Source organism: Salmo salar, chromosome 12, assembly GCF_965601325.2.
Source record: "Salmo salar chromosome 12, fSalSal1, whole genome shotgun sequence".
NCBI lineage: Eukaryota > Metazoa > Chordata > Actinopteri > Salmoniformes > Salmonidae > Salmo > Salmo salar.
The window spans coordinates 91,731,220-91,757,795 of NC_138302.1; the positions used below are offsets into that span (position 1 = coordinate 91,731,220).

A 26,576-nucleotide genomic window follows, 5' to 3' on the forward strand; every position below is an offset into this window, starting at 1 on the left:
ATTGAGGAGTCACCTGAAGCTTGAAAGTAATGGGAGATGCAGTAGAGGAACGCAGTGCTGAGGCAGAGGACTCATGGTGAGGACGACTGGCTACTACTCTGAACTTTGTGGTGGTGAGCTTTCAGGCGGCCAGAGCTGCTGAGACATCACCCAATTGGCTGCTACACAGAGTGAAAGAGAAGTTCAGTAGCTACATGACTCACGCTGGTTCCCAGAGTAGCCCTCTACATGATCGTCACCAGACTCTTCAACAACCATATCCCTGACCACCTTCCTCTGATCAAGCCATGAACTGTCCTCTCCAACTTTAGATGAAGCATACACTCAAATACTTGGCCTTTATTGGTTAACCTAGCTAACTATAGCTAGGTTACTCATGATGACGTATTGGTTGTTTGTTTTTTCTTTTGAAACACTTTGAGATTCTTATGAAAACCGCTAAAGTAAAGTGCAAGTGTTAGTTCATAAAAGGCTTTATTTATACATTTCTGGGTGGGTGGCTGGGGGGGTTCACGGTGCGAGAGGGGGTGCTGTGGGATTATTTAAGATACTCTTTATCACATGAATATAGTTTTACTCTGAAGATGCAATGTCAGTTTGAAAAGTTTTTGCTAAATCTTGAATGCTTTCAAGTTTAACCTATTTAAGACTCAATGTAGGGCTTCACTGTGGGAAAAAAAAGTGCTTGCTAAAGGAGAAGTAGCATCAAGATTCTGTCATTCCTCTAAGAGGGATGAAAGGTTACCTCATGCAACATTTCATTTGGAGGTGGTATTGGGGTCAGCAGAAAGTCCTCCCATTACTTTGTAATTGCCAGCCTGGTCGGGCACAGCAACCAGTGGACTTCATCACGTTCCACATCATGTGACTCTAGAGTTAGAATATTATGCCAGTAAATCATTGAGGATCATTGAAGGAGAGATGTAAGAGACAGGTCCACGGTGTAAGAGGCTGGTGCTTGGCATGGCTGGTTAGCCCCATAGTCAGTCACTTTCTATGAGATCAGTTTCCTGATAATTCAGATCTGGGCATTCAGTCGTATTGGAGTTTAATCATATGAGTATGAGCATCACAGTTTATTGTGTTTATTCTAGAGTGACTTATATTGCTTTAAAGCAGCAGTATAATTTTCTGCTTCAGCAGACACATTGTTGGATGAAATGTGGAAATAAAGCTTGAAGATCCACTTAGCATGACTTTGATCTTATTACAGCTCATGCATTCAATTTATGTGTTCTCTTCACGGTTTTGAATATTCATTTAGGGGAATGGAACACACAGTCCAAAAATGTCATTTGATGTGTGAGTCTATATCAGAAGTGACAACTGCTTTGACGAAAAGCCCCCCGCATAGAACCAACGAGCAAAGCTTATTGGGAGTTAATTCCACTAAAATGCTAATAACTCTGCCATATATCCGCAAAATCTTTAATCCAGTCGTGGAAATAATGGCAACGTAACTGAGAGTAGGGTAGTTAGCATGCGGTTCTAAGGAGTGGATTCTTTCTTCCAAATATTTGAAAATACCTTTTAAAAGACGTTTGAAAATACATTATACAATCAGGTAAACCAGAATAGGAAAAAAAACATGCATGATGATATCAAGGTGTCTGGGAAAGAAGTCATGTTTTGTCAGTGTAGAAAGCGTCTTTTTACAGCAAATACCTGACAATGACGTTATATAAGATGTCATCCTGACATCAATGCAACTAATTTTGCCCACTGGGTAGTCCAGCTGTAGCCTGGCATACTGTCAGTCAGAATCACTAGGTAGTCCCACTGTAGCCAGATATGCTGTTTGTCAGAACCACTGGGTAGTCCAGCTGTAGCCAGATATGCTGTTTGTCAGAATCACTGGGTAGTCCAATTGTAGACAGGCATGCTGTCGGTCAGAACCACTGGGTAGGCCTAACTGTAGCCAGGCATTTTATCAGTCCCAAGGGAGGGGTGCTGTGGGATTATTTACAATACTCTTTGAAGAGGTGGGGTTCCAGATATTTTTGGAAGATGGTCAGGGACTCTGCTGTCCTAGCTTCAGGGGGAAGCTGGTTCCACCATTGGGGTGCCAGGACAGAGGAGAACTTGGACTGGGCAGAGTGGGAGCTGTGCTCTCATAAGGGTGGGAGGGCCAAGAGACCAGAGGTGTCAGAACAGAGTACTTAGGTTAGAGTGTAGGGTTTGAGCATAGCCTGAAGGTAGGGAGGGGCAGTTCCTCTTGCTGCTCTGTTGCCAGCCTTGTGGTCTTGGGTGTATTCTGTAGCAACACAATAGTTATCTGAGCCCTCACCTCTTCCCTAGGTTATCCACCCTGACTGCACTGCCCAAAACACGCTGGGAGGAGAGTGGATGAGTCAGGAGTGTGTGTGCGGGACCATATAAACCCAGAGAACTCCGAGAGTGCAGCCAGGCATTATGGACTAACCGTGGCAGGCAGGGGAGCTCCAACATTATTGAGATGACCTCTGCCATATTAGAAACTGGAGGGGATCTTTTCAGCCAGGTCAGCCTTCCCAAATTTAGCTCCGTTAACAGGGCCAACAGGGCTTTGTCAGCCTCTTCCTGTACTGGAACTAATGTTGCCAACTCTGAGAACCCAGTGGGGAGTGAACTCTGAGATTCAGCCGCATTTATCTACTCTGGTTTGCTGAATTCTGTTGGGGCTTCATTCAACTTCTAACCCCAATTTGGTTGTCAGCTTAAGACGAGCTAAAGGTTGCCAGTCGCTCTCAGTGTGTTTGTGGTGGGTTATTGAACCAGAAAGAAGTATGCAAATCAGTGGGGTTTAGCGAGGAGAGAGGGGGTAGAGAGAGAGAGGGGGGAGAGAGAGGGCCGGGATAGAGAAGGGAGAGAGAGATGGGAGAGAGATGGGGAGAAAGAGGGGGATATTGAAGGGGGAAAGAGGGGAGAGAGAGAGAGAGAACCAGGGGAGAGAGTGTCTGTCTCTGTAAAGGGGAGCAGATATCTTGGAGCCATTGTTAAATAGTGCAAACTAATAGCTCTAAGAATGCTGTTGCTATTTCCCTGGAAGCACAATGGCGCTAGTTCTAATTGATTGGTTCAGAAACAGAACCGTGGGAGCATGGCAGGAGTTTTCTACGCACCACAGACTAGCACTGGGTGGGTGCCTTGGACTCATAAGCCTCACCCCAAATATGTTTTCTAAATCCATACTTCCAAGACCGAGGGCAACAGAGCTGAGTTAATCTTCACCCATTCCAACTGGTAGACAAATACTTTTTGTGTGTGCAGAATTGATCCAAGATTTAAACCAATCTGTTATACATTATAAGGCAGTGTTTTGACTTGAGATCCGTGCACTTAAACTGGAAGTTGAACTCTCACAAAGTCTCCCATTGACATAAATTCACGAGTTGTATGTGAAAGTCTGAGTTTAGAACATCGCCCATAGTGTTTCTGTTTTCAAAATGATTTCTTGGGATGTATACAATTGGGTGTCAACAAGCTACCCCTGGGTCATGGTTAAAGACCCAACTGAAGTCTTCCCATGATGTTCTTTACTGGTTGTAACCTTAACTTTTAGACAAGACGGATCAAGGGTGGATGCATCATTGACTATGCATCACTTCAAATCAATCTGAAATAGATCTACATATTTTCTTAAAAGCATTGAAATTCCCATCTCTGTGGGTTATGCTTTTGGTTCTTAAGTCTTTGGCTCTTACCAAAGTAGGGTGATGCCATAAATAGAAATCCACTCAACTCTGCATTCCACTGCCAATCTAGCCATATGCTCCAATGTTAATTGCATTTAAGTTCCAGAATGTTTGGGTTTTGTTTCCTTGATTGCATGCCACAGACCATGCTTAAGTATTCTCGAAGAATCTGTAAATGTGTCAGTTACTCAGTGTGGAGCAAAGGCGAGGGCTGGCACACCTTCATGCCTAGTGGTATTGAGAATGACCATCTCCACCATTGGCAAGTACATTACATGCTAATGATGTACTCACCTGTGTGCTACATTTTGAGTCTGGGTTATCCATAGGGTTCAGTAGGGTGCTACAAGGACATCTACTGATTATCTACCGGTGATCTACTGGTGATAAACTGGTGATTTACTGGTGATTTACTGGTGATATACTGATTATCTTCTTGTGATATACTGGTGATATACCAGTGATATACTGGTGATATACTGGTTATATACAGGTGATATACTAGTGATATACTGGTGATATACTAATGATATACTAATGATATACTGTTTAACTACTGATGATCTACTGGTGATATACTGGTTTTCAACTGGTGATATACTGGTGATCTACTGGTAATCTACTGGTGACATACTAGTAATATACTGGTAATATACTGGTTAACTAAGGATGATCTACTGGTGATATACTGGTGATATACTGATGATATACTGGTAATCTACTGATGATATACTGGTGATAACCTGGTGATATACTGATTATCTACTAATTATCTACTGGAGATATAATGGTGATATACTGGTCATCTACTGATTATCTACTAGTGATATACTGGAAATATACTGGTGATATACTGGTTTTCAACTGGTTATATACTGATGATATACTGGTGATATACTGGTGATATACAGGTGATATACTGGTAATCTACTGCTGCTAACCTGGGGATATACTGGTAATCTACTGATTCTCTACTGGTGATATACTGGTTTTCAACTGGTGATATACTGGTGATATACTGGTTTTCAACTGGTGATATACTGGTGATCTACTGGTGATATGCTTGTGATTTACTGGTGATATACAGGTGATATACTGGTGATATACTGATGATTTACTGATTATCTACTGGTGATATACAGGTGATATACTGGTGATATACTGGACAGAACAGGATGAAATACTGATTATATACTGGTGATATACTGGTGATAACCTGGGGATATACTGGTTATCTACTGATGATATACTGGTAATCTACTGATTATCTACTGGTGATATACTGGTGATATACTTGTTAACTACTGATGATATACTGGTGAAATATTGGTGATATACTGGTGATATACTGGGGATATACTGGTTATCTACTGGTAATATACTACTGATATACTGGGGATATGCTGGTGATATACTGGTAATATACTGGTGATAACCTGGTGATATACTGATTATCTACTGGTAATACACTGCTGATATACTGGGGATAGGCTGGTGATATACTGGTAATATACTGGTGATAACCTGGTGATATACTGGTTTTCAGCTGGTAACATGCTGGTGATATACTGGTAATCTACTGGTTATCTACTGGTGAAATACTGGTAATCTACTGATTCTCTACTGGTGATATACTGGTAATCTACTGATGATATACTGGTAATCTACTGGTGATATACTGGTAATCTACTAGTGATATACTGGTAATCTACTGGTGACATACTGGTCATGTACTGATTATCTACAGGTTGATATACTGGCAATCTACTGATTATATACTGGTCTTTGGGTCATGAACCATGAACCTGTAAACCACCTGAGGCCTGGATTAGCATGCCCTCCTGTTTTGCTATCTGGCTTCCTGCCATGAAACCATTCCAGTCATTTCCTCTTTACATCTCATCCCTCTGTGTACTATACTGTAGCAGATGTCTGGGTCTAAATCCAAAGCTGGTCCAGACCCAAACTGTACTACAGCCTAGTTTAGCGTGTCCAGGCAGAGAGCCCAGCGGGTAGGAGCTCAGCGGAGCACAGACACACCTCACCCACCATCATACCATCACACACCCACCACTACACACAGGAAGGAAGTTAGAAGGATGGCTGCCTGGTTCAGGGCTGCTAGTGATGCCACCATAGAGTCAACCCACATTCTCACCAGCTCAATCCTGTTCCATCCTGAGTCACATCTACAGTTTGGCTGCAGGACATCCTGTTCCATCCTGAACATCTCTACAGTTTGGCTGCAGGACATCCTGTTCCATCCTGAACATCTCTACAGTTTTGCTACAGTATATCCTGTTCCATCCTGAACATCTCTACAGTGTGGTTACATAACATCCTGTTCCATCCTGAACATCTCTACAGCGTGGTTACAGTACATCCTGTTCCATCCTGAACATCTCTACAGTTTGGCTACAGTATATCCTGTTCCATCCTGAACATCTCCACAGTTTTGCTACAGTATATCCTGTTCCATCCCGAACATCTCTACAGTTTGGCTACAGTACATCCTGTTCCATCCTGGACATCTCTACAGTTTGGCTACAGTACATCCCTTCATGGAGGAATGAGAGAGAGTTTAGAAGCAGGAACAAAAATAAATATGTCAGGCATCTTCCCACATGTAGGGAAGAATTCCAAAGGGACTAATTAGAGAAAATAAGCCAGCTGAGCCACTCATCTGAAACCATACCACTCTTCTAGAAAATCAGGTGCAGAGTGCAACCCAAGCCTGCATTGCTGACTCACTCGGTCCAGTATGTTGGAGTGTTTGTTGGGAGAATTCTTCTTACCTCGGTTAAAGTAGCATTTCACTTTGTATTTAATTTGTTTGCCTTTTAACTTTCCTTCAAAACAAACTTGATAAGGAGATTCAATGTTGATACTGTATGTAGGTTTGGTCAAATCACTGTACAGTATGCTTTTATTTACAATATATCGTATGAAAAATGTATTGAAGTTCCATGTTGTGGTTTAATTTTTAGGAATTGAGAGCTGCTATACATAATGTATTGCCTTTGGTAGGCACAACACATTGGGGAGAGTCATTTGTGAATAACGTCTGATTTCTGTGCAATATGATTCATTTCATAACCAGAAAACATTTAATGATCGACCCTTATAAATACAATTCAATGAAGCCGGTTTGGTATGCTATTTATTATGCCCAGATGTTCTCTATCTAATTCATTAGAAGGATGCATGTTTATCTAGGTTCTGTTGCGAGAGAGTAGTCATGGCTTGGCTTGGCTCGGGGGCATGACAAGTGGCACACAGCCAGCTGCATCACACAGAAAAAACAATCCTCAACAACAACAACACCGGTTTGTTTTGCCCTCCAACCACGACACGTCAGCTTTGTCCACCCAGCTGCCCGATTGGTCCCAAAGACTCATCTCTGTCATTAACCTTTGGAGATGTACTGTGGAAAAATCTCAATTGCATACTCCTCACGTCCTCTCTCCTCGTTTCCTTCTCAAAAACCCATTGGATGAGAAAGCCAGAGGTCCCTCGCCTCTGACCTTCTCCTCCAATGGGTTTTGAGAAGGAGACGTGTATTATACAGTTTGTATACAGTATGTATGGCATGTATGCAGAAAGACCATCCCTCAGCCTCCCTCAACTAACCTGGTGGTGTCATGTCCCAGACCTGTATGTGCCTGAGCCAACTCCTCTATAATTGTCATGCCATGCATGTGTTACCATGCATGCCACATGCAAGGAGTTGAGCCAACTCGTCTGACAATCGTTGTCATGCCATACATGCATGGTGTGACAACAATAGTCAGAGTTGGCTAAATAAAGCACATACAGGTCTAGGACCAGTAGTCACCAAGCGATATTTTCACCTGTTCAGCTGGTTTTCCATTCCTCTCCCAACCGTTCTGATACGCCACCTGGTCCCATCTTCACTGTTTTCCAAGTCCTTTCAGCCACCTGAACACAGTGGTCTGGTCTGGTCTGGTTAGGTAGATGGAGGTTGTGCCCAGACTTGGGTTCAAATAGTATTTGTTTTATTTCACATTCTTACGGTGCTTAGTTCAGCTTACCTGGTGGCGCAATATAACCAGGTGTCAAAATGGAATTGCTCCAAAACGGTTAAAAAACCCACCCATCTGGCACTCAAGGCTGGCTGAATGAAACGCTCAAAGAAAGGGAAAAAAAATACTATCCGAATCCAGGTCTGGTTGTACTTGACAGAAGCCATCAAAGAAGCCTCCTCTACATAGGCTACAGTAGATAGAACCTCCCATTAGATGCCACCCAGCTCTACAACTGTAGATGTCTCCCTCTCTACTCTCTTCACCAGCCACTGCCAAATAAGCAAGAGTTAAGCTCTTTGCTTGAAAACAATATTTTCACTAATTCAAGTGGATACACTGGCAAGGCGTTGAAAGGATGCCTGTGATTTGTGACAGTTTTTTTCTGTGAGAGGAGCATGCTCTGTTGGCAATAAGATGAGCCTCTGATTGCATTGTTTGTAGTCCTCTCCCAGGACCTCTTACACAGCCACACTGTATTACTGGACAACAGACCCTGAACACTACATGAAGATTAGTGAACTGGGAAATGCTAGGCAAGACAGACCACCCAAACACTATTACCTAGTAACCTCCCTCCCGGTTCTAGGGAGAGGAGGGGGAGGAGGGGGAGAGGAAACAAGGGAATGAGTGAAAGACAGACGTCATTTATAAAGAGGGAAATGGGATAAGGGACAGTCAGACGTCATTTATAAAGAGGGAAACGGGGGAATAAGGGACAGTCAGACGTCATTTATAAAGAGGGAAACGGGGGAATAAGGGACAGTCAGACGTCATTTATAAAGAGGGACACGGGGGAATAAGGGACAGTCAGACGTCATTTATAAAGAGGGAAACGGGGGAATAAGGGACAGTCAGACGTCATTTATAAAGAGGGACACGGGGGAATAAGGGACAGTCAGACGGCATTTATAAAGAGGGAAACGGGGGAATAAGGGACAGTCAGACGTCATTTATAAAGAGGGAAACGGGGGAATAAGGGACAGTCAGACGTCATTTATAAAGAGGGACACGGGGGAATAAGGGACAGTCAGACGTCATTTATAAAGAGGGAAACGGGGGAATAAGGGACAGTCAGACGTCATTTATAAAGAGGGAAACGGGGGAATAAGGGACAGTCAGACGTCATTTATAAAGAGGGAAACGGGGGGAAAGGGACAGTCAAGCGTCATTTATAAAGAGGGAAACTGGGAAATAAGGGACAGTCAGACGTCATTTATAAAGAGGGAAACGGGGGAATAAGGGACAGTCAGACGTCATTTATAAAGAGGGACACGGGGGAATAAGGGACAGTCAGACGTCATTTATAAAGAGGGAAACGGGGGAATAAGGGACAGTCAGACGTCATTTATAAAGAGGGACACGGGGGAATAAGGGACAGTCAGACGTCATTTATAAAGAGGGAAACGGGGGAATAAGGAATAAGTCAGACGTCATTTATAAAGAGGGAAACGGGGGAATAAGGGACAGTCAGACGTCATTTATAAAGAGGGAAACGGGGGAATAAGGGACAGTCAGACGTCATTTATAAAGAGGGACACGGGGGAATAAGGGACAGTCAGACGTCATTTATAAAGAGGGAAACGGGGGAATAAGGGACAGTCAGACGTCATTTATAAAGAGGGAAACGGGGGAATAAGGGACAGTCAGACGTCATTTATAAAGAGGGAAACGGGGGGAAAGGGACAGTCAAGCGTCATTTATAAAGAGGGAAACTGGGGAATAAGGGACAGTCAGACGTCGTTTATAAAGAGGGAAACGGGGGGAAAGGGACAGTCAAGCGTCATTTATAAAGAGGGAAACTGGGGAATAAGGGACAGTCAGACATTCTATTTGTAGATCTTCTTGGACTATAGAGAAGTACAGTACTGGAGGTTGTGGTGGGTTTGTGGTTGCTGCAGCGTTCCTGTAGCTATGTTTTGGTAAGATAATACAACACAATTTTTGAAGAAATGAAAAGCACCTGTCTACTGTATGTTTACACGTGAATACTAACAAGTTATTTACCTAAGTCAGTTTACACTGAATCAATATGGGTGTGTTCGTCTCTGTGAAGAAAGCTATGCGAAACACGAATCCTTGCAGTCGATCAAACGGTAAACTGGAATTCACAGTGGTCATAAAATGTAAATGTAAATGTAATCAAATTAATATCCTGAATCTGTTATTCTGGTTTGTGGGAAGGAAGCCACATTGTACTGTATCAGCAGGATGGGACAGATGATGCTGATCACTAGTGCTCATAAGGGGTCCAACGCACAAAGCCAGTTGCTTTCTCCATGGTGATTCTGTCTTGCTGTCTCTGTGCAGGGCAGAGCTGACATGGAACCTACTCTTATTCAAATCAAATTGTATTTGTCACATGCGCCGAATACAACAGTGAAATGTGTGGAGTTGTACTGTAGTGCTGTATATTGAGTGTTGTCGCTACGCCACTCCTGTATGACACCCCAAAAATGCCCTAATGACTGATATGTGACTGACCAAGTTTTCCCCACCGTCTTTTCAGAATGCGGGAGAGAGACCTACGGAGCGTGTGCAGAAGGGTGCTGCTGCTGGCCGTTTGTCTCGTGTCTCTCTGGGGACAGCTGACCCTCGCTTCGTCACACAGAAGTCACATAGGTATGTCAACACAATTACAGTAGATACTGTATGCATCTCTATGGGCACGTCGAACACATCCTCATCATAATGACGTGTGTAATTACTGTCAGCAAATTGTGTAATAACTTAATCAATATGTGCAATAACGTAAACTGTTCAACTATTACGGGGTAAATGCAAAGCACCTACTATGTAACAACATGTTATAACACAGTACTTAATGTAAAATATTTCCTATACAGTATGATGGATTTGATTTACATGGCTTAACATATCTCTTCCACCAGGTCTTCAAAGCACTTGACATTGTATGGCTTTAGTAGCTTCCAACTAGTCGATGTCAGGCAGACATTTTGGGCCAGAAAGCTCACCACAACACATTGCTATCAGCTATCACAGTGAAGAGGTGAGGTTGTTTACAATGGTCAGGTGCTAGGATAATGTAGCCTACTGTAAAAGCAGTCATATGGATCAGTTTTTCGCTCCAACAGATCTCACTGTAAAAGCAGTCATATGGATCAGTTCTTCACTCCAACAGATCTCACTGTAAATAATGAATGGACACGTATTAGTTGTGTGACAGTGAAATGAGGAGAGGCTGATGTAGATAGGAATGTACGGTGCTCTGGGGTCACGTATTGATTTGGAGTTTTTTTGGCTTCGAACAAAAAGCCAATATAACAAATCAACAGACATTTGAAGCTTTAGGAGAACCGTTGTGAAGTTCAGAGTGATTTTAGTGATTGGGAGAGAGTGAGTGCTCCCCAGGGCGAAAAGGTAGAAACTGTGACATCACATTGAAATAATGAGGTCATAACGACAGCCGACTGGAGAGACATCTCTGCATTAGACAAAACAACAACACTGGAACAGCAACACTGTGATCACAGATTAAATGAAACCCCAGGCTACTAGAGACAGGGAAAAGACCTAAAGTTTCAAATGTTCTCATGATAAACTCACTTGAGTACATTATTAGTCTTCCAAAAATCTACTAGTATCCAAGCGCCTGTAGTATGGCCACAAGCCATGTTCGTTTCCATAGAGGTGGGTGCACCACTATGCGGAGTGAGTGTGATTGATTTTGAAGAGATGGCCAGACCACACAGCCACTCGACAGCCCTGGGAAGTGGACTAGTTGCCAGCCACTGGTCTCTGAGGGCAGGGCCAACACTGAGGTAATCACAAGGCAGGTTCCGCAGCTTCAGAGGTCAAGCCAAGGTCTGCCCAATAAACAAACCTCTTTAGCACCGCTGTTTATTGAGGTGGGGGCCTCGCCAGAGCAATTGAACCTTTCACCGTAACCTGACGAGAGCACAGCCGAGCACATTAATAAGACTGCAAGCCCCCAAAGCACCATCCACATTCATTAGTTATAGTCATGAGAGGGAGACGGGGGGGGGGGGGGGGGGAGAGACAGAGAAACCAGTTTTTCTTTTTGCTGGTGTGATCTACAGTGTACAACTTAGATCCATGAAATCGCTAGATCAAAAGTGCGCCTGAATCACACACAACACATCAATCGTGTGGATATCTTTCAATGGCTTTATTTCATTCAAATAAAAAACATTACTACGAGCAGATCCATTTTTTATCTCATTTTGAAAACAGCAATCAGGCTCTCTCTGATTTGTTAGTCAGTCAGCAGCCGGATGGCCAGATGCTGAAATGCAGTGGAAAGTAAAGCGGGCGTGAAAAACACATTGGCCAAGCTGATTGTGTGATGCGGTGTGACAGCTCTGCTTTTCTGGAGATGAAATGCTCACACTCTGTTACATCTCACAGTGTAAGGGATTAAACCTTACTGCTCATATATGCTGTAAAACTCTGAATCCCAAAATGTATTCAAATTTTTTATTTATTTTGTTGGTTTATGTTGGGTTTAAGGTTTAACTAACATCACATGAGACTGTGCAGATATGCTTATGAGTTGAAATTGTGCAGTCATTCCCCCTCATTTGCATTCCAGCGCCATATTTGCATATTTGCTTATGGTGAATACTTTCTAAAACTGTGTAATGCACTCTAATGGATCATTCTCACACTGGTTCTTATGCTCCATGAGATTCTTGTTTTTATATGCAAATATGAATTAGCATTTTAGTCAAAAACATGTTTTTTTTATTTAACCAGGCAAGTACAGTTAAGAACAAATTCTTATTTACAATGACAGCCTACCCCAGCCAAACCCAGACGACGCTGGGCCAATTGTGCGCCTCCCTATGGGACTCCCAATCACAGCCGGAGGTGATTCAAACCAAGGACTGTAGTGACACCTATTGAACTGAGATACAGTGCCTTAGACTGCTGCGCCACCATTCTTTCATATCATGAGGAGACAGTTCCTTTACAAATCAGAATGGATATTTAAAACTGATCTTGGTTTGTTCATCATCACAACAGCATATCATGGTAGTTTGGATACTTATGTCTTATTTGAGATTTTCATTTTTGAATTTCTACAGTGAGCTACTGTCAGTCGCAGTGATATCACCTGACACCCAACCACACAGGTCTTGTGTGACCAATGAGTAATTAACGAGAATCTAACAACCATATAATGCGCACCATAGATGTTTCAATGAGAAAGGTCAGATCGACAGAGATGTCGACCAATCACAGGGTGCAGAGGTAATTCGTATGACTAGCATTATGTGAACCAGCCATGACTTGGCTGTCTAATCTCTTGTATGTTTAGAATAGAAACCAAATATTTAAGTCAGCCTACCGATATTTACTATTTTGTTCTGTGTTGAAACAACCCATAACCTGTTCCTGCCTTCAGCTTTTCCATTTTAATAATCAAATCACATTGACTCTGTACCGGTACCCCCTGTACAGTCATGGCCAAGAGTTTTGAGAATGACACAAATATTAATTTCCACAAAGTTTGCTGCCTCAGTGTCTTTAGATATTTTTGTCAGATGTTACTATGGAATACTGAAGTATAATTACAAGCATTTCATAAGTGTCAAAGGCTTTTATTGACAATTACATGAAGTTGATGCAGAGTCAATATTTGCAGTGTTGACCGTTCTTTTTCAAGAGCTTTGCAATCCACCCTGGCATGCTGTCAATTAACTTCTGGGCCATATCCTGACTGATGGCAGCCCATTCTTGCATAATCAATGCTTGGAGTTTGTCAGAATTTGTGGGTTTTTGTTTGTCCACCCGCCTCTTGAGGATTGACCACAATTCTCAATGGGATTAAGGTCTGGGAAGTTTCCAAAAATATTGATGTTTTGTTCCCTGAGCCACTTAGTTATCACTTTTGCCTTATGGCAAGGTGCTCCATCATGCTGGAAAAAAGGCATTTTTCATCACCAAACTGTTCCTGGATGGTTGGGAGAAGTTGCTCTCAGAGGATGTGTTGGTACCATTCTTTATTCATGGCTGTGTTCTTAGGCAACATTGTGAGTGAGCCCACTCCCTTGGCTGAGAAGTAACCTCACACATAAATGGTCTCAGGATGCCTTACTGTTGGCATGACACAGGACTGATGGTAGCGCTCACCTTTTTTCCAGATGCCCAAAACAATCGGAATAGGGATTCATCAGAGAAAATGACTTTACCCCAGTCCTCAGCAGTCCAATCCCTGTACCTTTTGCAGAATATCAGTCTGTCCCTGATGTTTTTCCTGGAGAGAAGTGGCTTCTTTGCTGCCCTTCTTGACACCAGGCCATCCTCCAAAAGTCTTCGCCTCACTGGGGCGTGCAGATGCACTCACACCTGCCTGCTGCCATTCCTGAGCAAGCTCTGTACTGGTGGTGCCCCGATCCCGCAGCTGAATCAACTTTAGGAGACGGTCCTGGCACTTGCTGGATTTTCATGGGCACCCTGAAGCCTTCTTCACAACAATTGAACCGCTCTCCTTGAAGTTCTTGATGATCCGATAAATGGTTGATTTAGGTGCAATCTTACTGGCAGCAATATCCTTGCCTGTGAAGCCCTTTTTGTGCAAAGCAATGATGACGGCACGTGTTTCCTTGCAGGTAATCATGGCTGACAGAGGAAGAACAATGATTCCAAGCACCACACTCCTTTTGAAGCTTCCAGTCTGTTATTCGAACTCAATCAGCATGACAGAGTGATCTCCACCCTTGTCCTCGTCAATACTCACACCTGTGTTAATGAGAGAATCACTGACATGATGTCAGCTGGTCCTTTTGTGGCAGGGCTGAAATGCAGTGGAAATGTTTTTTGGGGATTCAGTTCATTTGCATGGCAAAGAGAGACTTTGCAATTAATTGCAATTCATCTGATCACTCTTCATAATATTCTGGAGTATATGCAAATTGCCATCATACAAACTGAGGCAGCAGCCTTTGTGAAAATTAATATTTGTGTCATTCTCAAAACTTTTGGCCACGACTGTATATAGTCTCACTATTATTATTTTACTGATGCTCTTTAATTATTTGTTACTTTTATTTCTTATTTTTCTTAAAACTGCATTGTTGATTAAGGGCTTGTAATTAAGCATTTCACTGTAAGGTCTACACCTGTTGTATTCGGCGCATATGACAAATAAAATTTGATTTGAAATCAAACAGTCACTGTAATGCATTTCCTGCTTCCGTATCCCCCCTCTGAAAGATATAGTATACCGTCTTCTAACAGTGAGATAATGACATCAGACTGGTTCTGACTGGCTGACTGATGTCTGTACTCTGTACTCTGAATGCCATGTGTGTCTTTAGGGAGCCTTGGAGATTTGTAATGGTGTACATCAAGTAGCCTACAGCCAAAATAGGGCAGAGAGAACAGCATAGCTCTGGGACTAGTGCTGTCATTCTGCTGGGCAGCAGGCAGGCAGTGGCGGCAGAGCAGGTCATGGCCTCCCTAGGGACAGAGCTGAACGTGGTGTAGAAGACAGAGCGTGTGTGTGGCCCATGTCAATGTATCGGGATGAGGAGATAAAGATGAGGAAACGGAAATGATGGAGATGTGGGGCCTGTTTGAAATGCGCTGTTGGTGACAGACAGGGGAGGGGGTCAGGTCAGGTGGCTCTGTTTCCTAGTGGCAGACCATTGAGATTAGTCCTATGCTATAGACCTCTCTGAATGGCAGCTGGTTATATGAGCTGGGAGGATGTGAGGTTTGATGCAGTGTTTATCCATGAAGGACTGAGGTTCTGGAGGAAGACATTTGATATAGAAATACCATTTGTTTAAGAAGTGGATAGTAAACGCTTAGAGATTTGAATCTTTCATATGCAGACTGCAGTATGTTGTTGTTGTTCTTCTTCTGTGCTTTGTGAGGTGTTTAGGAACGTTGCCACATTAGGTGAATTATTTATCGTGTAAAAGGTTGAGTCATAACAGAAAGACATATGAGTTGATTTGCTTGAAAGTTAACAATACCTTACAAGCATTGTTGGGTTAGTATGAATAACAACAACTATCACACAAGAGTGGTTACTACTGTAGTTATCAGGTCAAGAGTGGTTACTACTGTAGTTATCAGGTTAAGAGTGGTTACTACTGTAGTTCAGGTCAACAGTGGTTACTACGGTAGTTATCAGGTTAAGAGTGGTTACTACTGTAGTTATCAGGTCAAGAGTGGTTGCTACGGTAGTTATCAGGTTAAGAGTGGTTACTACTGTACTGTAGTTATCAGGTCAAGAGTAGTTACTACTGTAGTTATCAGGTTAAGAGTGGTTACTAAGGTAGTTATCAGGTCAAGAGTGGTTACCACTGTAGTTATCAGGTTAAGAGTGGTTATGACTGTAGTTATCAGGTTAAGAGTGGTTACTACTGTAGTTATCAGGTCAAGAGTGGTTACCACTGTAGTTATCAGGTTAAGAGTGGTTACGACTAGTTATCAGGTTAAGAGTGGTTACTACTGTAGTTATCAGGTCAAGAGTGGTTACTACTGTAGTTATCAGGTCAACAGTGGTTACTACGGTAGTTATCAGGTTAAGAGTGGTTACTACTGTAGTTATCAGGTCAAGAGTGGTTGCTACGGTAGTTATCAGGTTAAGAGTGGTTACTACGGTAGTTATCAGGTCAAGAGTGGTTGCTACGGTAGTTATCAGGTTAAGAGTGGTTACTACGGTAGTTATCAGGTCAAGAGTGGTTACCACTGTAGTTATCAGGTTAAGAGTGGTTACGACTGTAGTTATCAGGTTAAGAGGGCCTGGTTCAGGCGGGGTCCACTGTAGTTATCAGGTTGAGTGGTTACGACTGTAGTTATCAGGTCAACAGTGGTTACTACGGTAGTTATCAGGTTAAGAGTGGTTACTATGGTAGTTATCAGGTTAAGAGTGGTTACTACTATAGTTATCAGGTCAAGAGTGGTTACTACTATAGTTATCAGGACAAGAGTGGTTACTACTATAGTTATCAGGTTACGAGTGGTTACTACTGTAGTTATTAGGTTACGAGGTATTACTACTGTAGTTATCAGGTTAAGAGTGGTTACTACTGTAGTTATCAGGTCAAGAGTGGTTACTACTGTAGTTATCAGGTAAAGAGTGGTTACTACTGTAGTTATCAGGTTAAGAGTGATTACTACTGTAGTTATCAGGTCAACAGTGGTTACTACTGTAGTTATCAGGTTAAGAGTGGTTACTACTGTAGTTATCAGGTTAAGAGTGGTTACTACTGTAGTTATCAGGTCAAGAGTGGTTACTAATGTAGTTATCAGGTGAAGAGTGGTTACTACTGTAGTTATCAGGTTAAGAGTGGTTACTACTGTAGTTACCAGGTCAAGAGTGGTTACTACTGTAGTTCAGGTCAAGAGTGGTTACTACGGTAGTTTTCAGTTTAAGAGTGGTTACTTCTGTAGTTATCAGGTCAAGAGTGGTTACTAATGTAGTTATCAGGTTAAGAGTGGTTACTAATGTAGTTATCAGGTGAAGAGTGGTTACTACTGTAGTTATCAGGTCAAGAGTGGTTACTACTGTAGTTATCAGGTCAAGAGTGGTTACTACTGTAGTTATCAGGTTAAGAGTGGTTACTACTGTAGTTATCAGGTTAAGAGTGGTTACTACTGTAGTTATCAGGTCAAGAGTGGTTACTATGGTAGTTATCAGGTTAAGAGTCGTTACTTCTGTAGTTGTCAGGTCAATAGTGGTTGAATTAGACAAGTCATTAGTTGAGTGTCTCTAAATGATCTCAAATGATCTTTCATTGTACTACTGAACCCCCTGCTGTGGCCCAGCGGTTCACACATCTCTGCAGTGATCACTCTCTCCTGTCCTTCTCCAATTAGAGTTCCAATAGAAAGCCATTATCCCACACCACATTGGAAGCTAGTTACCTACCTCTAACTACCCTGTAACTCAAAAGAAACCTGGTGGTTTTTAGATTTTGATAGAAATGAGGGACGGGGATGAGATCCTCGATCTTCGACTCGATGATAATGAATTTGCAGTGATGATGAATGCAATTAGCGGAGAAGTGCTAACAGCGTAGCAGTAATTGGTTCTACACTGAGAGCCTTGCCCTTACCTGGCAATTGGAACCCCTTTTAAGTTCAGTCAATTGTGTTGTTGTTAACTGGAAACGCTTGGTTGAGGCTGAGGATATCACCTTCCAAATTGGCCACCGTCCCATTCTTTTGCACTCGGATTTTAACACTCTCTGTTGAATTTCTAATGCCTTGAATAATTTAGAGCAATAAATATGCCAATGATGGGCATTATATACTATAAAGATTATATGGTGGTAATGTGTCAAAGTCAGGATTATGGTTCAGAACATGTTCCTCTTGGTTGTGTGTGATTAGCTCGTGATTGAGCTGAAATATTCAGCCCATGTAGTCTATATATGTAGGCCTATGTGCTATTTACAGGGAGCAGGTTTAGTACATGGGTAAAGATAATGATTTGTGTCAGTTCAATATATTTTTCTAATTTTCTCTTGGTGATTGAAAACATTTCTTCAAGTGCTCATTAAGATTATTATATTTCTACAGCGAGGGATATTAGCATTTTGGAGGAAGTATGCCATTGGCAGAAGACCATGGATATTTCTGTTATCCTTGACGTCATGATTCTAATCAAATGTGGTGAGTGATGATTGGTTCGCTTCATGGTGAGCTATAATTGGCTCATACCACTTCCTAGAATACATTTTATTTTCTAAGGCCTATTCAGTTTAAAGTAGAAGCTAATGGGGATCCAAATATATACACCATCGTACAACATATCTCTTCCATTCCCTCTGGGTAATATGTTTGTGGGCTCTTTATTGTGATTATGCTTTATTTCCCTCCCACAGCCGAGGCATAGCTTAGCATCTGACTGAATGTTTCAAATAGCTTAGCATCTGACTGAATGTTTCAAATAGCGTAGCATCTGACTGAATGTTTCAAATAGCTTAGCATCTGACTGAATGTTTCAAATAGCGTAGCATCTGACTGAATGTTTCAAATAGCTTAGCATCTGACTGCATGTTTCAAATAGCTTAGCATCTGACTGAATGTTTCAAATAGCGTAGCATCTGACTGAATGTTTCAAATAGCTTAGCATCTGACTGCATGTTTCAAATAGCTTAGCATCTGACTGAATGTTTCAAATAGCGTAGCATATGACTGAATGTTTCAAATAGCTTAGCATCTGACTGAATGTTTCAAATAGCTTAGCATCTGACTGAATGTTTCAAATAGCGTAGCATCTGACTGAATGTTTCAAATAGCCTACCATCGGAGTGTTTTGTCACAGTGCTATCCCAACATTGCTGACAATAAGTCAGGCAAGTTTAATGTCCTCTTCTAAACACTAATTCCCATGCTGTTATTACTGTTGCAGATTGACGGCCCCTGATCGTTAATTAAAGAAATGTGCTTTAATAACTGTCCTTTGAAGTGCAGTTAGATAATATAAATCCTTCCAGACATTTACCAGTGCTCATTCCCAGCCAAGCAACATTGAACAGGGTTTTCAGTGGGAGAACCCCACCCCAGCAGCAATCACAGAGCCATGGGTAGTCTCTTCTTCCACTCCTTTCTTTCCAGCCATGCAACGATGGAAATGTAAGCTTCTAAAATTCAGTCTATCAATCGCCTCTCCATCTCTCAGCTGTGCTCGATGTCTCCTTTACCCCCCGGCTTGCATCTCTCTGCTGGAATGAAGTACAGCACAGCACAGCACAGTGTCCACATCGAACCCATAAAAAACAACCAAGGCTGAGCAGCACGTTTTATGTGAATGGAGCATAAAATATAATGGGTGGGACTGCTGGAGAGATTCTGGAAATTGCTTTTTTTTAAAGGTCTCTTGACATTGTTCTGCAGTGTGGCCTATTAGGGAAAGGCACATATTGTGAGTTGAGAGAAAATTGTCAGGTCATATTCACCTTGACCTGGGGGTGACTATAGCAACTCAGCAGCTGGGCACTACAGGTTGGTTGGTGAATACTCAAATCTATTGTTCTCCAAGGCAATCCACTATTTAGAATGAGAACGGATATTACTGCAAATAGTATAGGTAATATTCCACCTTTGGTCATAAGTGGATTTCTAAACATATACAGTGCCTATGGAAAGTATTCAGACACCTTTACTTTTTCCAAATTTGTTAGGTTACAGTCTTATTCAAAAATGTATGAAATCGTATTTTCCCTAATCACTCGACACACAATAACCCATAATGACAAAGAAAAAACAGATTTTTATACATTTTTGCTAATTTATATTTAAAAAACTGAAATATCACATTTACCTAAGTACTGTATTCAGACCCTTTAATCTGTACTTTGTTGAAGCAATTTTTTCAGCAATTACAGCCTTGAGTCTTCTTAGGTATGACGCTACAAGCTTGGCAACACTTGTATTTGTTTCTCCCATTCTTCTATTCTTCTATGCAGATCCTCTCAAGTTCTGTCAGGTTGGATGGGGAGCGTCGCTGCACAGCTATTTTCAGGTATCTCCAGAGATGTTTGATTGGGTTCAAGTCCGGGCTCTGGCTGGGCCACTCAAGGACATTCAGAGACTTGTTCCGAAGCCACTCCTGCGTTGTCTTAGCTGTGTGCTTAGGGTCGCTGTCCTGTTGGAAGATGAATCTTCGCCGCAGTTTGAGGTCCTGAGCGCTCTGTAACAGGTTTTCATCAAGGATCTCTCTGTACTTTGCGCCATTCATCTTTGCCTCAATCCTGATTAGTCTCCCAGTCCTTGCCGCTGAAAAACATCCCCACAGCATGATGCTGCCACCACCATGCTTCACCGTAGTGATGGTGCCAGGTTTCCTCAAGATGTGACGCTTGGCATTCAGGCCAAAGAGTTCAATCTTGGTTTCATCAGACCAGAGAATCTTGTTTCTCATGGTCTGAGAATCTTTAGATGCCTTTTGGCAAACTGCAAGCAGGCTGTCATGTGGCTTTCATCTGGCCACTCTACCATAAAGGCCTGATTGGTGGAGTGCTACAGAGATGGTTGTCCTTCTGGAAGGTTCTCCCATCTCCACAAAGGAACTCTGTCAGAGTGAAAATCAGGTTTTTGGTCACATCCCAGACCATGGCCCTTCTCCCCCGATTGCGCAGTTTGGCCAGGCGGCTAGTTGTAGGAAGAGTCTTGGTGGTTACGAATTTCTTTAATTTAAGAATGATGGAGGCCACTGTGTTCTTGGGGACTTTCAATGCAGCAGATTTTTTTTAGTACCCTTCCCCAGATCTGTGCCTCGACACAATCCTGTCTCGGAGCTCTACGGACAATTCCTTCGACCTCATGGCTTGGTTTTTGCTCTGACATGCACTGTCAACTGTGGCACCTTATATAGACAGGTGTGTGCCTTTCCAAATCATGTTCTATCAATTGAATTTACCACAATGGACTCCAATCAAGTTGTAGAAACTTCTCAAGGATGATCAATGTTGTTCCATTGCTCAATTTTGAGTCTCATTGCAAAGGGTCTGAATACTTATGTAAAAACATTTTATTTTGCAAAAAAAATCTAAAAACCTGTTGTCGCTTTGTCATTATGGGGTAGTGTGTCTAGATTGCTGAGGACATTTTTAAAAAATAAATTTGAGAATAAGGCTGTAAAGTAACAAAATGTGGAAAAAGTCAAGGGGTCTGAATACTTTCCGAAGGCACTGTATATGCAGCCTGTTCAACTGATTATATCTACAGTAGCAAAACTCAGAGAGATAAAGACACCTCTCAGTATTCAAATCATGATTCCCTTATTGTAGCCGACTGGAGATAGAACTGGAAATATGTGCCACTCTCACGCGGCGAACAAGGGCCTTATCCCCCCTTTGTTGCTCCACAGCTCTGGGTGTCTGCTGACATTCTGGGTGTCTCCTGACATTCTGGATGTCTCCTGACATTCTGCCTGTCAATCAACCCCGAGAGTGGAGCGTTAGCACAATCGGTTTACACTCTGAGAGAGGAGTCTGCAACCCATTTAGAGGTGACATGACGGCTCTCTGACAGATAACGAGTATGTGTAGCGTGTGAGATGAGAGAATATAGAAATGAACAAGATTCACATGCTGCTACACTATACACTATGAACTCTCTCCTGCTATGGCCTCTTGGAGGGTTGTCACCACACTGCAGACGACAAGGGTGAGAAGGACAACTGAGGCCATTGCTGTTGGGGATATTTTGAGAGAAAGCGTATCTGTTTTATGGTAATGAACCAGAGAGGATTAATAATGGTTAATGATACAGTTTAACATGTTATATACAGATAATACGCTTTGGTGAATGGAACTACAATGCCAATGTGTGATAGAGTAGATTAGCCAAATAGCAAGTGTCTGTGCAATGCTGCAATGCAGACTCTAAACAAACCCTGGTAGAATGTGCATGTACTGCAGAATAGCTCTTTATGTTAACACAATAACGCATAGCGGTGTGTTCTGGAGTTCCCAGGTTTACACAGTAGTTATTGATTCTACCAAGGAAAAGGAGCTTCACAATCAGAAACACCTCTACTCATCAACACAGTGGATTTCGAGGCATACGATGCTCTCTGAGCCAAAGTTGAATAATGTTCTCCTCCAGTCCTGCATTTACAACGACTGTCAAGAGTCTGGCTTGTGACTGAGGGTGTCAAGATACAGTTGATGTTGTAGTGATGGTCAAGTAAGGCGTACTCATCTGTCTGAAGTCCATAGTTTATGGCTTATGTATAGTATCATATTATGTCCTCTATATTTGCTCCTTGTTGCTTTAAGAGCACCTTATAGAGCACCTTATATTTCTCAGTAGGCCTTATGCTAACTATAGTTTAGTACTATACCTGTGCAACAAAACAAAACCATGGGAAAACTGTGGAAGCCTGTATAAAGTCATCCAAACATTTGGTTTGGTTGACTTTTTACAGTCTTCTATAGTTTTGTTTTGTTGCACAGGTAAAACTATTGAAAAGCGTCAGTTAGGCCTACTGCAAAAGTATACTCAGAGACACTTTGGCATCTGTGGAGCTTTCTCTAGCCTGTCTCTGTGATGTGGGCTTATTTCCTGGGCACAACCAAGTGTGATTGTCGAGCTCAGCAGGTTTACAGCAGGAGAGATATGAGTCAATCTCTTCAGAATACCGTAAGCCAATTAAGCATAAGTCTTCTGAGACGTACTCCCATTGCTCAGGAAGCTTGAGGGATGAATGTCTCAGGGAACCAATATTTCTATGCCTGCTTTAAATGCTATAACATGATAGAGGTGGAAAAAAACTATCTCCACTATCTCTTTTTCATATACCTCTTTCACCTAGTCCATACATCTCTCCCTCCTCGCTCTGTCCTCTCTTTGTTTCTCTTTTTGCAAATGTTTAACTGCCGTTATGAGGACCTTAGGATTGATCCCAGGTATTACATCACTGCTTAGACTTTTGACAATACAAAATGTAGCAGACAGACAGTCATATACTCAGCATTTTGTGGCTGTACTGTACAGTACCATCTCTCCTTAGTCTTAAATGCTTCATGAGCAGCTTGAGCATAAAATCTAGTCATCATTTATTCATGGTGTTTCTATTGTCTACCTGTTTTGCTGGCTGCTGTGGTCTGGGCCCACGCTGGCCTGTGACTCTGTTGACAGTGTTGTGATTTAGCATCCCTATTCCGTGGGTTGAAAAGGGAGAGCAGCACAAACAGGAAATGCGGTTAAGGACATTTTGTTTTCTTCCTTTTCTGGTTAAAAAAAGGAGTCAGTGAAGCTAAACCAGAGGCTTGGTTCCGTTTGTGCCTCAGTGGACAGAGAAGTTAGTTTCCTGTCTGTCAGGAAGATGCAAACACAGACTATTGCTGTCAACAACACGGTCAGGAAACAACGTTTACATTTGTGACATTAATTCAACTTGAACATTTTAGATCAGCCTACTAACTCAGCCTCCCTGATAGTGTGACCCAGCCTGGGTCCTGTCGTGCGAGTGTGTTTGAGCTCTGTTCCTGCGCAGCCCAGATGGTCAGCTTGGTTCTCTCATTAGTTCATACCCGTTTCATAAGTGACTGGCTGTAAATTGCTGTGGCGGTGACTAGGTAATTGGGTTCTATCTATCTATCTATCTATCTATCTATCTATCTATCTATCTATCTATCTATCTATCTATCTATCTATCTATCTATCTATCTATCTATCTATCTATCTATCTATCTATCTATCTATCTATCTATCTATCTATCTATCTATCTATCTATCTATCTATCTATCTATCTATCTATCTATCTATCTATCTATCTATCTATCTATCTATCTATCTATCTATCTATCTATCTATCTATCTATCTATCTATCTATCTATCTATCTATCTATCTATCTATCTATCTATCTATCTATCTATCTATCTATCTATCTATCTATCTATCTATCCAAAAAGCTTTTAATGCCCTCAGCAGTGTCTGTGAGTGAGTAATAATAACCATGAGGATGTGCTGGCTACAGTATTAGATCAAACTGTGCAAAACACAGTAGTCCTAACTGAATGTGTCTTGTTTGATCTTATACTGTAGCTTCTACAGTGCTCTAACCCTCTTTAACCTGGTTTCAGTTAAGCCTTTGTATATATTGACGATTTCTGCAGTAAAAAGCCAGTGGATGCTTTAAAAGCCTACAGGCATTTAAAACGCCCCTCTCTCATGTTGCCGTATTATAAGCCCTATGTCTGTGTCAGTGAGCCAATAGATATGATATACAGAACTGTGCTTAAAACAACCCTCAACGATTGCTGCACATTGACCAGAATGAGGTAGTTAGTTAGACTTCTCTTCAAGGTTGTTGCAGTGGTGAAGGCTGATGTGATGGCGGAACACGGTGTCCTCTCCTTCTCCTCCTTGTGCTAGACTGAACTGCTGAGTCTGATGCACACTGTCAGAAGGGTACAGTTAGAAGGCAGTCTTACTCTCTGTCTGAGGTGCATTTGAAGTAGATGACCGTTGAAGAACATTCCTTTAGAATGCTTTTGAACCCCTTAGTGTTGCAAAATTCCCAAGTTTTACAAAAGTCATGGTTGGAGGATACCAGATTTCCTGCTTATTGCCTCCTGATTCTGGGAATCTTCCAATCAAGCTTTCTGGGAACCTGAGAATTTTGAGAAAAGCTAGCAGAATTTTGCCACCTTAGAGCCCATTCTAGTAAGGGCCTGGGAAACAAGTCAGCTCTGGAGTTAATTTAGCCAGAGTAGGGAAAGGGGGATACCTAGTCAGTTGTACAACTGAAATGTATCTTCCGCATTTAACCCAACCCGAGTCAGAGAGGTTCGGGGGCTGCCATAATGGACACCCATGTCTTCGACCCCCGGTTAACAGTGGGTTATCTGCCTTGCTCAGGGGCAGAATGACAGATTATTACCTTGTCAGCTCGGGGATTCAATCCAGCAACTTTTCGGTTACTGGCCCAACACTCTAACCACTAAGCTACCTGCCGCCTACATACTGGACAGTCATTTATTCACCTCCTGATTGAAACTTGTTCACGGAGAGGAGGCATGGTAAATGGTTAGTACTATTCAAGATCGTTGAGACATCCCTATTCTAAACCCAACTCCTACCTTAACCCTAAACTTAACCATAACCCTTACCTAACCCTAACCCTTACCTTAACCATAAAATGTATACTTCAATTGGGTAGGGATGTCCCAAGGATCCCAGATAGCATGGACCCATGGTAAATGTTGACCAAAAGCAGATGTTTGCTTCGAAGGTTTCACTGAAGATTTTCCACAATCACCATAATTTTATGATGCGTGTGTGCCATTTTTCTGCGTTATTTTCACTTAGTATGACTGACAAGTTAAAAGGTACATTTCTTTTATCTAGGATGTTGTATGAACTGAAATTCTAATATTCACAGCGATGCAGTTTTCATTGCTATTTGGTTCAATGCGGAATTCTCTTTATTTTCTGCTGCGGCTTGACTTTCTCAACCTCTTTGTCAGTGTTTTGTATGCTGCACAAAACAAACGCCTGAGACACTTTCTGGAGAATACAGGGTGTATCAAGACAAGTGACTGCCACACTGCAATGCTAATTTCCCCCATGAACATATATCATAAATAAACTCACAGGAAATGTGGCTATTCTTTTCCATTTGTTTTTGTTTATTATTTGTCATCATGTTAGCAAACAATTGATGAAAAATATGACAGCAACTCAAAAAGAATATCTTTGAGCAGGGAAATTGAAAGGAGAGCACATCCATCAAATATTCCTTTTTTGTTTGAGGCTACATGCAGACTGACTATGCACAGTTTTATTTTTAAATGGCTCATAGGTCACATTTCTATTTTTCGATTTTAGACGTTTCCACCAATCATTCTCATACATTAATTGAAAACAAACATATTCCTGAGAAGAAAATAGCTTTCGACAAGTGTTAGTCTCCAAACCTTAAAATTGCCTTGTGTCTGGAATTGCTTGTCAACATAAATCCTTCAGCGTCATTTACATTTTGTTACAGCTGTTTGAATATATTACAGAACATTTTAATATTATTTTTTTTACCACAAAACTAGCCACACATACTATAATGTGCTGTTTTTTGTCTACTTTTTGTACAGGATGAATTTAATTAACAAGCGTTCAGCAATACAGTTTGCAGTTATTTATGACATAACATGTGTATGACAGTAAAGAACATTTGCAAACTACAGGTCCACTGGGTAGATTATTGTAAACAAATATATAAAATATAATTGTGTGTGTGCTATACTTGTCAGTTCAATAAGAAAATATTCCGAATTTATTGCAACAGAATTCATTAATTCAAGCTGTGCCTTTAAAAGCAAAGCTCCCCATGCCATAATACTATGAGACAATCTGAAAACATACTCGTTAGCTGCTTCTTGCCTCCACTAGATTTATCAGT

General features: G+C 41.8%; 1 protein-coding gene across 2 annotated transcripts in view; it reads left to right on the plus strand.

The window, feature by feature from the left end:
• The window catches only part of LOC106566044 (chemokine-like protein TAFA-2), a 146,051-nt gene that overhangs the window by 81,574 nt on the left and 37,901 nt on the right, over positions 1 to 26,576 (plus strand). For both annotated transcript variants that reach the window (XM_082959418.1, XM_014133851.3), the window contains exon 2: positions 10,227 to 10,339. In XM_082959418.1, coding sequence (XP_082815544.1) covers positions 10,228 to 10,339 — 112 coding nt within the window. In that variant the 5' untranslated portion in view covers position 10,227. The remainder of the gene's footprint in view (positions 1 to 10,226; positions 10,340 to 26,576) is intronic.